Raw genomic sequence first — 12,776 nt, 5'->3', positions numbered from 1 at the left:
CATTTATGTGCAGGTGATAATGGAGAACAATTATGGTGGTAAATACTTTTTAGTCTTTGAAAAATATGTTTGAGAAAAGTGGCTGTTATATTTTTCTGTTATTTTTCACAATGACCCAGTCTGCAGCTTGAGTTATGTTATATCCCATCTCTCTTATCTGCACATGAGGCAACATACATAAATAAATCATAAGATCAACAATACTAGATATCAAAACCCTAGACACAAAAAAATTGGATCTAAATGACAACGAATGAAACTCAAATAGTTCATATTTTACACTTTATTGGTAGACTGATACTGAAAAGACATTCGTTGGATATTATTCCAAACATAAGCATTGTCACATAAAGCACTGATTGAATCAGGGAAATTAATTTAAATTAAAAATGATATAGAATATAATTTATAGTCTGAAGAATGTGATTTAACTTCTTGAGTTTGGTTTGGTTTGAGTAAAATGATCAAAATAATAGAAGAAAATGTACACCTGGCTAAAAAAATGTCAAAAGTAAAAATACAAAATCAATTGTATAAAAGAAACTGTACACATAAGCATCAAGTAAATTTCTTAATACTTTTCACACATGTCTACTACATTGCAAAAACTAAAAAAATACTATTTTCTGTAACCCGTTTCATTTTGGCCCTTTTATTTATTTAATAATCACATTTTGTTGCGTTGCAGCCTGAAATGAAGATGGACACAGTTTTTATTTTATCCAGCTGTATTTACTTCACTTTGCTCGGAGACAGAGTCTGGAATGGCATAATAGAGAAGTGTTTTCTCTCTCGCTAGGGGGCGCTTGTCTGAAGTTTAAAATCATTGGTTACCCGTAAGCCAATCAGATACGTTTAGTTATGACGTATGTTATGTGCCTGTACAGCCGCATCGAAGCACAGACATGCATCGAACTCAAATCTATGATTGAACTTCCACTGTAAACCTGTTGTTAACACATGATGATGCGAGCGAAATACCGGAGTGAACATGGCTGTAAACGACTTTTGCAGTTTGAAAAAGAGTTGAATGTTCTCCATAACAGAGCTAATTGCATCCCGTGTCTCGTTTCCCATTTCCGCGGTCGTTTCGGTTTTCGATTTCTCTAACCTACAATGTAAAACTCTGCGCTTAGCATTTAGGTCACGGCTCTCAGCCCGCCCTCTGTTCGTTGATTGGCCCGGCTGTTTTCAGACCGGTGGCAAACAGAAAGCTCTGACGCTGTATCAGACTGAGTACAGAAGCGAAATGAAATTGAGTGGAAGTAGGAAGTCTGACGTAGTCAGGCTAGTATTTACTAAGTGCAACTTATAATATCCAAGTGAAAGATATAACACTAATATGTCATTTTTTTTTATATGTATATAAAAACAGAATCTCTGAGTTGGCAAAAGGATCACCTCCTCCTAAAAATGACTTGTAAACTCAATCAGATGGAGCTAATCACCTTCTCAAAGGCACACAAAGCAGCAGCATTGATCAGCTGTGGTCTTTTTGATGAGCCCAGCATGAAAATAGCTTTCCTGGAGCATTTCAGTTTTTGGTAGTGTAACTGAAGCAAACAATAAAATGTGGGTGGCAAGGCATTGTCAAAAGATCCCCGGGATAAAGTTGTGGACAGGCACAAGTCAGGAGATTGATTTAAAAAAAATACATTCAAAGGATTTATCAATGCCTAGAAGCACGGTGAAGTCTATTATTGAGAAGTGGAAGGTTTTTGGCAAAACACAGACCCTCCCTGGATCAGGATGTAACTACAAACTTGATGAAAGAACCAGGAGGAACTTGCTCAGAGAGGGGCGACCAAGAGTCTTACAGCAACTCTGAAGCAGCTGCAGGAATTAAGGACAAAGAGTGGTCATTGTGTGCATTCTCCACAAATGTGGTTTGTATGAGAGAGTTGCAAGAAAAAAAAAAACACTCAAGAAAGGCCACACGCAGTAACGACTGAGCTTTGCCAAAACCCACTTTAAAGATTCTGAGGCAGATGAGACTAAAATGTAATTATTTGGCCTCAACGCCAAACAATGTATCCTGTGGAAATCCGATTCAGCTCACCATCCATATAACAGCATTCCTCCAGTAAAGCAAGTTGTAATATCATTTTCCATTTTTGGGGAGTTTCTCTGCAGCAGGGATTGGAGCATTTGTGAAGATAGAAGGAAAAATGGATGTGGCAAAATATCGTCAAATTCTTGAGGAAAATCTGCTGCCCTCTGCCAGAAAGTTGTCAGTGGGAAGGAGGTTTACCTTCCAACAGGACAATGACCCAAAGAGGAAAAGGTTAAAAGAGGAGAAGGTGAATGTCCTTGCATGGCCTACTCAGAGCCCAGACTTAAACACCAATGAAAATCTGTGGAATGCTTGAAGACTGCAGTCCACGAACGGTCATCATCAAATTTACCTGAATTTGAGCAGTTCTGCAAAGAAGAGTGGGCAAATATTGCAAAGTCTAGATGTGCAAAGTTAATAGAGACAAATCTCAACAGTCTAAAGTCTGTAATTAATGCAAATGGTTGTTCAACAAAATACTGACACAAGGGGGTGATCATTTTCCAGCTCAATGATTCTGGTTGTTTATTTTTTTTTTGTAACATGTCGGTGTGTTATATCTTTCACTTGGATGTTATAAGTTGCACACATTAAATACAGTTGGATAAAACAAAAACTGTGTTAATTTCAGGTAAAGGCATTTTTATTATAATATAAAGCAGTACATTTGTGCAAAAAATTGACCCAGACAAAAAGAAATGTATTCCATAATTTTAGCTCAATGCAAGCTCTGCAAACAGAAGTATATGATTTTCAAATGGAATTGTTCTCTCTGTGTTTACTAAGAGTCAACATTCAAAAGCAGGCTTAAAAGTCTTGCTTTCGTTCTTGATGATTTAGGAATTTGATCAACCTTGGAGCAACCGGAAGCTTGTGAATTTTCTTCAGTCTCTTGGTCCCGAGCAGTTTGCGGATTTTCAGTCTGCAGAGCTGCATGAGTGGGCGTGGAGGCACTGCAATCAGAACCAGCAAACGATACACAGGTGACTGAAAGCATTTGCATATGTGAATAATTTAAGCAAAGGGTATAGGTGCACATACTTGCTCTCTCTTTGATGCACTGCCACTCATGGAAACTGTCCAGATGTTCAATGAGTCGTGCACACAGTTTCACATGCCCAACATAATCAAGAAGCACGTCTATAATCGGTCCTGCCCAACGGGAGACGTGTTCGCTAGAGATCACCTCACAGAACTAGTAAAAAATTGTGTAAAATGTGGTACTGCAAGCATTATACAAATTTACATTTGAGAAAAAATATTACACTAGTTATATGTGGCTTCAGGCCACTTACCTGAATACAAGTCTTTTCTACTGCTTCATCAGAATCATATCTTGGATTACACCTAGTTTTTATAGGTGGATGAGGATTGCTGCCATAAACACAATTGAAACATGACAAGGCATCGCAGCCATTATCCATTAGATACTTCAGTAAAGTCAGATACTTCATGCAGAACATAACACTGGCTGGAAAGGTAGTTGGGTGAGTTGGGATGTAGGAATTGACATTAGCACCATGTTCAACCAGCAAAGTCACTGTCTGGATGCAACCCTGCCTCAGGGCCACTAGGACTGGGTTGAATGTGTCCAGGTTTGGATTAGCACCAGCCTTCAGGAGCATGGTGGTAGCATTGATGTTGTTGTTCATGACAGCAAAGTATAGAGCTGTGCTGCGACGATCTTCATACATCATAGAACGACCCTCGGACAACGTGGCATTGACATCAAAGCCGGCCTCGATCAGTAACTCAAGAATATCGTTTCTGTTGCGCTCCGCTGCTAAATGGAGGGGGCTGATACCTGAACGCTTCACTCTGGCCTTGCTTGTGGCTGGGATCAGCATGGATATGATACTGAAAATGAGAAGTTTTGTGTTCTTGATTGCTAGTGTGCTTGCTAGTGTACACTAAAATACTCTTAAATGACATATTAGAATGGGGCCATTAGGGTGAAATGATGTTATAAGTTGGAAAAATGATTTAATAAGAAGAAAAGCTTGTATGTAGTGATTAGCAATGATGCAATGAAAGAGAAACAGTTCTAGGGTTGGGAACCGAAAAGTACGGAAGAGGACATGCTTGTTAGGGGACATTGATGCAGAACAAGATTTTATATATTGCTGCACAGCATATTTTGTATTTTTTTGCAGCGTCTTGCGCATAACACTGCATTCTAAAAATGCTGTGCTCATGTTAAACAAAGGTGTTTTGAATGTGCCACATCACCTCTACAGAATCTACAATGCGCAAAAGACTACAATGCGAATAGAGTATTTCGATTTCCAAACAAATAATTCATTTCTTTCTAGTGAATCAAAAACATACAGTGTAATGTAGTCCACTTTCCTAAACAAATGACTCATTAATTTCTTTTTTTTGAAAATCAAAAAACAACACACTGTGTATAGCCTGATTCCCTTTATTCTGATTCTTTGATGCCGTTTTATTTTTTATTTTTTACTTTAACATATTAAAATAACTGTCATTGGAGCTGTTAAGTAATTGAAATAGTTAAGAGGAACCAGAAGCTGGGATCATCTACTTATTTACGATTCCCACCCCTAAACATGTCATGCTATAAAGAATTATGGGTAACACTTTAGAATAATGGTCCATTAGTTAATGTTAGTTAACATGAACTAAGCAAGAAATCCTTCTACAGCATTTATTAATCTTAGTTGATGTTAATTTCAACATTTACTAATGCAATATTCAAATCAAAAGTTGTGCTTGTTAATATTAGTTAATGCACTGTGAATTACCATGAACTAACAATGAATAACTGTATTTTCATTAACATTAACAAAGATGAATAAATACAGTAATAAATGTATTTTTCATTGTTTGTTCATGCTAATTAATGAATTATCTAACATTAACTAATGTACCATTATTCTAAAGTGTTACAGAATTATGCTATGGGATGATTAGTTTAACTGTTAGGTGAGTAAAAGATCCTGCACACAATAAACTAGAAGAGTTAACAAGACATAACACGAATGTCAGAAGAAAGAGCACTTATCAGAAATGGTATTTTTAAAATAAAACAAAAAAGTACACATTTACTCATACTTGAGTTAGCTTGAGTTAAGGTTACAGGATTAGCACCATCTACAGTAGCAACAGCACTGCTCTTAATCACCCATTGAGACTTACTTAGTTGCCCTGACAATTTTGTGGGTACACCCGAAAGTGAGGAGGTCTTTACTGAAAATCAATGCAAGAGCATGAGATGTACTACTAAGCCTAAACTCTTAAGAACCAATGGCCTTTGCATATAAACAAGTTAGGTATAAACTGTGACCTGAGGAAATTCCTTCCCAAGCAAATTCATTCATTCATAAGAATTCAGAATGCATACCTATCATTACCATGCTGGGCAGCTATATGAATTGGCAACAGTCCAGTTTTGCCTGGCTTGTTGGCATCTGCATTTTGAGATAGAAGAAACTGTACAGTTCCCTCATGACCATTTTTACAGGCCTCATACAGTGCTGTGGCTCCATCTGCAGCCTCGCTGTTGAGATCTGCACCTGATTGAGGTGGGATGCATTACGTCAGATGCAATACATCACAAAGCAACAGTGGAACAGAAAGGGAAATAACAGACCAAATGACAGTGAACGATTTTACCATTTTTTAAAAGCATGCGAAGTGCATCCACTTTTCCACTTTGGGCGGCCACAAAGATAGGAGTGATTCCGTACATGTTGGGTATGCTGACTTTGGCTCCAGCTTTCAACAGCATCTCACAGATTTCCACATTGTTCCTGCACACACTCTCATGGAGAGCGGTCCAGCCTTGAATACAGCTCTTATTCACAGAGGCGCCATAATTCAGTAACATGGCAACCATTGTTGGGTTTTCCTTCTCACATGCTACAGATATGTATAGAAATGATCAAATTTCCATCACACCACTAAAAGCCACATTAAATCAAGGGTGGAACAAAATATATATATTTTAAGAATTGATGTTTTTAAATGAAATGATGTGGGTCGAGGCTGGTAATCCAGGCCAGATAGGTAGATTGTCAGAATATTACCTTTGTAAAGGGGAGTCTCCCTATCCTTATTGGTAATATCAGGATCAGCTCCTTTCTCTAGAAGACACTCCATGCATGCAAGATGTTCCATTACCACAGCTATCATTAAAGCAGTCTGCTCATTCAAAGTGCACTGGTTGATCATCCCAGGTTGAGCTATGAAAATAGTATTCATGAACAAAGCCAGAACAATCTGTTAGAGCTGGGCTAAATAAAGTTCAATGGATTCATTTTCAAATGAGTGTGCACTACCTCTCAGGAGAATTTTAATACATTGATCTTGTCCATAATATGCCGCCTCGTGCAAAGGCATCCATCCATCTTTATTTGGTTTAAGAAGGTTGCACCCAGGTTGCTTAACCAACAGTTTCACTGATCCTACATCTCCTTCCAAAATGGCCTTAGCAATAGGATCAAACTCCCTAAGGAAGAAATTGTTTTACATTTTATTTTGATGCATTAAGTGTTGCAGGTGAGACGATTACATATATTATTATTCTTAGTTTGGGCTCTTTCGCATCACTACTGTTTTCAGCATTGACAATAAGAAATGTTTACTGAAAAGCATATTAGAATGATTTCTGAAGGATCATGTCACACTGAAGACTGGAGTGATGATGCTGAAATTTCATCTTTACCATCACAGGAATAAATTAAATTTGAATACATAAACAGTTATTTTAAATTGTAATATTATTTCTCAATATTACTGTTTTACTGAATTGTTTATAATAAATGCAGCCTTAGTGAGAATGACATTTTTTCCAAAGACATTAAATATTCTTACTGACTCCAACATTTGAAATGGTAGTGCATATTTTGTGCAGTTGGATTAATGTACTGCACACTGGCACTGAAACATACAGTATGGTCATACTGACCACATCTACTTATGCATAGCTCTAGAATCATTTATTAATAATTAGTATTTTATATCATACATTTTTTTTAATTACATTTTACTACTAAAGTATATATATATTTTATATGTATTTTAGTCTTTTCAAGCATAGAAAGAACCACACTTTTCTTACATACTAATGAGCACATTATATTGTATTGTCATGTAATTGTGCAATCACTCACTCTTCAGGCACATGGGCAACTTGCAAACTTCCGTCATATTTTCGGTATTCCATCATTCGCTTGCCATTACCAGTAACAAAGTGACTTACTGAATTTACATCCTGTGGACATATTGTTTCTCTTTGGAAAAAAAAAAGATTCATATAAGTCTATTTAATGCTGCCTCAGATCTCTAACTATTGCACAATTCTTGGACTTCCACTGAAAGGGGATGGGATCTTTTTTTTTTTTTTTTTTCCTATTTTTTTATTAAATTACCTACATGTTATCATTGCAATTAAACATAAATCTACTACTGTAACACTAGTTGCAGAGTTGACAATGTAAGATTACAGGGGAAATTTAAACAAGTGGATTGGGGCACAGCAGAGGATAGTGTTTCTATTTTTATGCATGGAGGCATGTAAACTTGAACAACTCAGGTTGCTCCTCTTTCTAATCTTGACCTTTAAAAGAAGAGGAACAGATGTGAAGCTGTTGTGTCAGCCATCAGAGAAGCTGTGGTAGGCATCTAAAAGTGATATTGTTACTCTCTCTGTGAGAATTTTTTTTTTTGTGGCAATAAACTGATGTTAATGTTTTGATCCTATTTTCTACATGCAGTCTTGATAATTTTGCATAAATAAAATAAAATCAATATATATTTAAAAGTAAAGTTTAAGCTTGGTGTACATTTGGCAATAAACATGTTGCAAATATGTGCAGATATTAACTGTCACTCACATTTTTGAACATAGACTTGAAAGTGCACAACCCAAACTGACCCAAGGTCAGAACTCCTGTTATGATGGTGCACTCTTGTCATAAATTAATCTATTACCTTTCCTACATAAATTTGAACAAAAAACACTATTTTAAAGTAAGTATGTACTTAGTTAAGGTTAGTGTGAGTATGATGTGCTAAGCACTGGTTATTTTAATACTCACAGGGAGAGTTTGTTTTATGACGGCACCTCATTTCATTTTGAATGATGCACAGCAAACTTTACCTGGGTGGATTGGCGGGACACGCAGTCAGTTCTGGTTGCGGCTGGGGAGGATGTGATGGCGGAGCTTGCCATCGGGCTGCTGGCCTGTTTGGAGAAGTGGGGGTCTTTGAGCTTTCAGTGTCTGATGCAGAGTTGTGAGCATCAGCAATGCTCCGCTCAATTGCCAGCTCCATGAGCTCATCATCAGACAGCTCGCTGTAGAGACTGTAGTCAGCAAAGTCCATGTTGGTGTGTGTTGTACCTGGCATGGACACATGGGCGGCTGCCATGATGGATCCTGAGACAATCAAAACAATCATCAGGCCTACTTAATGAACCTACTGGGCTAACATCTGTTTGCTTGGCATACTTATCACAGAAAACTGTTATTGCAAAATTCATTAGCTTACTTGATTAGGACAGACAGCTAATCTGACAGATTTTTGATTTAAGGTTTTTGATTTATGGTTACCTAGAATACATTTATATGATAAATACAGTAAAAAAAATAAAAATAATAATAATATCATGAAATATTATTACAATTTAAAGGGGTCATGAACTGCTTTTTTTCTTTGTTTTGTAATCTTAATGCAAAGTTTGAATAGGTGTGGCGGATTGTAGACTCGGAAGTAAACTCCCACTGCTTTGATTGACTCACAGTTGTGTATGTTTGACAGGCTACATCCTTCATGGACGGGCACTGTGTGATTCATATTACAACGCATAAATACTTGTACATATCAGCAAAAATTTCTGTAATAAGAGACAAAGCAAAAGTGACCATGTAATAAAACAATTACTCAACACTGTGTCGTGCAACATTACTGTCGGATTCAGTATTGACTTATTCGCCATTGGTGGGAACGCCCACAAAAACGTCACATCCGTTTATGCCATGGAAAAATAAAAAAAATTTGAATTTACGTGCAGAGACCTTATTAGGTGCTTGATCTTTACTTTTTGTGAAGATTTCGTTTGATTTCTGCTTGGTGCAGTGCCGAAAGGTTGCTGTGTGGCGTTCTGTACCTCTAATAAGTAAAAAAAACCTGATAAGAAGGTGTATATGACTGATAAACAGACGGACTACCGGACGTAGCACTGAGTGGGTAGCACAGATAGTTGGTTTTTTCGTATTTTATATAAAAATTTTCATGTTATATATTTATTTTACGGAATGTATTTGTGAAAATGATTAGGCAGCCGCTGCACACACCACATAGAATAACTGCGCATTTTTAAGGCACTTCAGTGGACCTGTTTTGTCAAAGTTACTAATATTTTTAATATATCAATAATAAAATATGACAGGCTTTTACTCAAGTCTTTATCTCTCTATTAAAATTAAGCAAAGCAAAACAAAATGTCAAATGATTGCTTTTCACAATCCGTATCGTTCTCGCATAGGCTTGTAGTAAGCTGTCTCTTGCTCTATTAGGTAACAAAAAATGTCGGGAAACGACACCTTTGTCCACTCTGTTGGGTCGTTTGCCCAGAGGGGGAAAGGACTGTTATCCCCTACGCTATCCCCCAGATAACTCAATCCAGCCATAACAATCATCAACTACAGGTGCATTCGAAGAACTGAATTATGATCCTGATTAGCGCGATGATATCATCTTGGATGCGACATATAATTTCAGATGTATTAAGCGACGTACAAAGAATGGAGCCCAGGTGCGAGGTTGTCCTGCTCCACTTCACAGTTGCCGAGTGAAAGGAGAGTTTTATAATGACAGGACATGCATTTATACAACACTTTATTCAAAAAGAAGAGCCACTCATTCCACAATCAAATGTCATTAACCTATTTCATTTTCGGGTAGCAATCTGATCGTGTTTACATGCACTCTTAATCATATTAGAAAAGGAATAAACCACCCCCTTCAAATTTCATTCCGATCGAGCTCAATCGGATCGATTAAGGTGTATAGCTTACATGAAGGCTTTTCAGTCTGATTGAGCATTGGTTGCATTTAAAAGTAGCCAGTGCTGGCTGCTCCAGGACAGTTCTCAAAACCACTGCATTTTAGAGACATGCTCTTAAATGTGACTCATAACAAATACTTGCATCGTTTAAGGCAGCTTTAATCACCATTGGTAACTCCATGACTTAACTGACGACATAACTATGGCATGCTCGTAGTTTCATTTATGTTATTATGATATAGTTCTTTAATATAATTCAGTGTGCACCGCCGTATTCTTGTATGCATTTGAAGAGCACACGCTACGATGAACAAAGTATAACGGCTGACAGAACAGGAAAAGGTTTTTAGGTTTTTACTGACATGGCCTGACATCATCTCATCTGACCGCAGTTCACTGTTGGTCTATTGAAGCTTCCTTGTCACCTGCAGCTTCTCCGTGCTCATTAAAAGCACCTGGCGCTGAGGAGAAGTTGGAGTGTGCGTCTGAAAAGTTTCCCGTTTGATGTGGTGGTTAAGACGTTGTCTAAAATAACTGTGTCTAAATAACCTCAATTCTTGTCAAGAAAAAGAAACCGAAGCAGTAGTTGCGAGTGCAATGGACAACCCTAGATCCAATTGTGTTAAATATTTTGGTAACACTTTATAATAACTGCATGCTATTAATAATTAGTTAAGCATTAGGAAACAGTTAATTCATCATTTATAAAGCATTAATAGACATTTATAAGCAGTTTATAAATGTGAGCTCATCTAAAGTGAGGACTATTTATGCCTTGTAAAGCTTTTACAAATTAGATTTAAAGGCTGTTAATATTTCTATGTTCTGTATCACTGTGTTGTGTTTGTTTCCGTTTTTTGTTTAGAAGATAACTGAGCCTTTAAATATCCTTTATAAATGCTTTACAAGGCATAACTAGTCCTCACTTTAGATGAGCTCACATAAATAGTTAACTGACCACTACTAAATGCTTTATAACTACCTGAATTTACTACATTTCTTGTGATCTTATGAATCACCGGCAACTCCTAAATAACTGGTTTGTAAATAATGCTATACTTCATTGAGAAATGATAAATTGATCATGAATAAAGTATGAAAATACAATTATTAAACACATTATAGATAGCTTTTAAATCAAGAATAAAGCATTTATATCTGTATTTATAAACTGCTTATTACTGTCTATTAATGCTTTATAAATTATGAATTATCTGTTTACTAATGCTTAATTAATGATTAATAGTGTGCAGTTATTATAAAGTGTTACCAATATTTTTAATGCAGTTAAACTGACAAAATAATAATATTAATTATTGCATGCGTTACGCATTAGTATAAGACATGATTCTCTTTGGATGGTTGTAAAATTAATACCACATATAAATATATTGTAAAAACATTTTTTTTAAATGCTTTCTGTGTGTGTGTGTGTGTGTGTGTGTGTATATATATCTGTGTGTGTGCTGCTTTTTCCCCCAAGCCTCATTGGGAAAAGGTTGCATGAAAAAAAACCTGAAGAGTTTGTCATAAGGGACAAGGAATTTATCCTTTTTATGTTTTTCATTTGTTTAGCCTTAAAGGGATAGCTCATCCAAAACTGAAAACTGTCATTCACTTCATGTAGTTTTATACCGGTATGATTGCACCAAGATCTGTCAAAGAGTGTTGGTAATCACAGACTGTATGGATAGAAAAACAAACAAACATGTAAGACATTTCTCAAAATATCTTATTATAGAAGAAAGTCATACTGATTTGGAATGACATGGGGGTTAGTAAATGATGACAGAATTGTAATTTTTTTGGTGAATGATCCCTTTAAGTATTCATTCATGCCTCTGATTTAGCATCTAAAAAAGATAGTACAATTACAACTTTTGTAAATAGCAGGTAAAGGTGAATAAAATAAATAAATATAAAGCATAATTTTAATAAAACCAAAGAGTATGAGTCAGTACCAATGCTGAACAAAATTATATTAATCTCTCAACATTTTTACAATATTAATGGACCAGTGTATACTTGACCTTCATCCAATACACACTAACACAAGCCAAAAAAAAAACAAAAAAAATCTACTTACCACTTCAAAATGTTTTTCTTTTCTTTTTCTCTTCCTTAACAACGTGTCAGATTTCCAAACAGAAAAGGTTGTTTTGTTTATCCCAATGTCGAGTGGCACACTGGAGACTTGCTTGCACTGGGACCTGTTTAGCTCTCTGCTAAGAGAGGTCTTTAACTGTCACCCCACACCGACTCTGGGTACACGTGATATACAGTGTGCCAAGATCACCCTCTTAGCTGTTGCTGTTCTTGAGGTGTTGCAGACCTGGTGTAGATTACGAAAACTATCTTTGAGTTCTAGTGGAGTGAATTGTGATTCCAGAAATATATTAGCTGAAAATACCCACTACAGAAGATTTCTTTACTGAAGTGGATTTATAAAGATAATAAATAATAATTTAAGAGTGTAGTATGTGATTGTGAATAATGGTTGGACTTCTCTTCATACACTGGCTTTGTTAATTGAAACAGTTTGCATGTAACAGGGTTAAATTATTATGCTGTTTTTGCTGTGTCATGTTACAAGTGGGTCAAGGCTACGAGACAAACAGTACACAGAATAGCACTCTGTGAATACCTTATTCTTTATTTATAGATAAAGCTATTAAGTTAATGTCAAGTGGA

The 12,776-nt window shown here is 36.3% G+C and overlaps 1 protein-coding gene across 3 annotated transcripts; it reads right to left on the bottom strand.

Moving 5' to 3' along the window:
- Nucleotides 1-265: 265 nt before the first annotated feature.
- On the bottom strand, nt 266-12,334 carry LOC127938999 (ankyrin repeat and SOCS box protein 2-like). 3 transcript variants are annotated; one of them, XM_052535968.1, is made up of 11 exons: nt 12,172-12,334; nt 8,178-8,454; nt 7,189-7,308; nt 6,355-6,524; nt 6,103-6,258; nt 5,690-5,935; nt 5,418-5,589; nt 5,213-5,263; nt 3,349-3,910; nt 3,095-3,248; nt 266-3,006 (listed from the first exon to the last, which is right to left on the bottom strand). In XM_052535968.1, the coding sequence occupies exons 2-11, from the start codon at nt 8,444-8,446 to the stop codon at nt 2,861-2,863; spliced, it is 2,046 nt and encodes a 681-aa protein (XP_052391928.1). In that variant the 5' UTR covers nt 8,447-8,454; nt 12,172-12,334; the 3' UTR covers nt 266-2,860. The 3 variants fall into 3 exon arrangements, with proteins under 3 accessions (XP_052391928.1, XP_052391929.1, XP_052391930.1); XM_052535969.1 differs by lacking the exon at nt 5,213-5,263; XM_052535970.1 differs by lacking the exon at nt 7,189-7,308.
- Between the last annotated feature and the right edge of the window lie 442 nt (nt 12,335-12,776).

This window comes from Carassius gibelio, chromosome A20 (genome assembly GCF_023724105.1).
Source record: "Carassius gibelio isolate Cgi1373 ecotype wild population from Czech Republic chromosome A20, carGib1.2-hapl.c, whole genome shotgun sequence".
Taxonomy (NCBI): domain Eukaryota; kingdom Metazoa; phylum Chordata; class Actinopteri; order Cypriniformes; family Cyprinidae; genus Carassius; species Carassius gibelio.
This window is presented reverse-complemented; position numbering and strand designations above follow the sequence as displayed.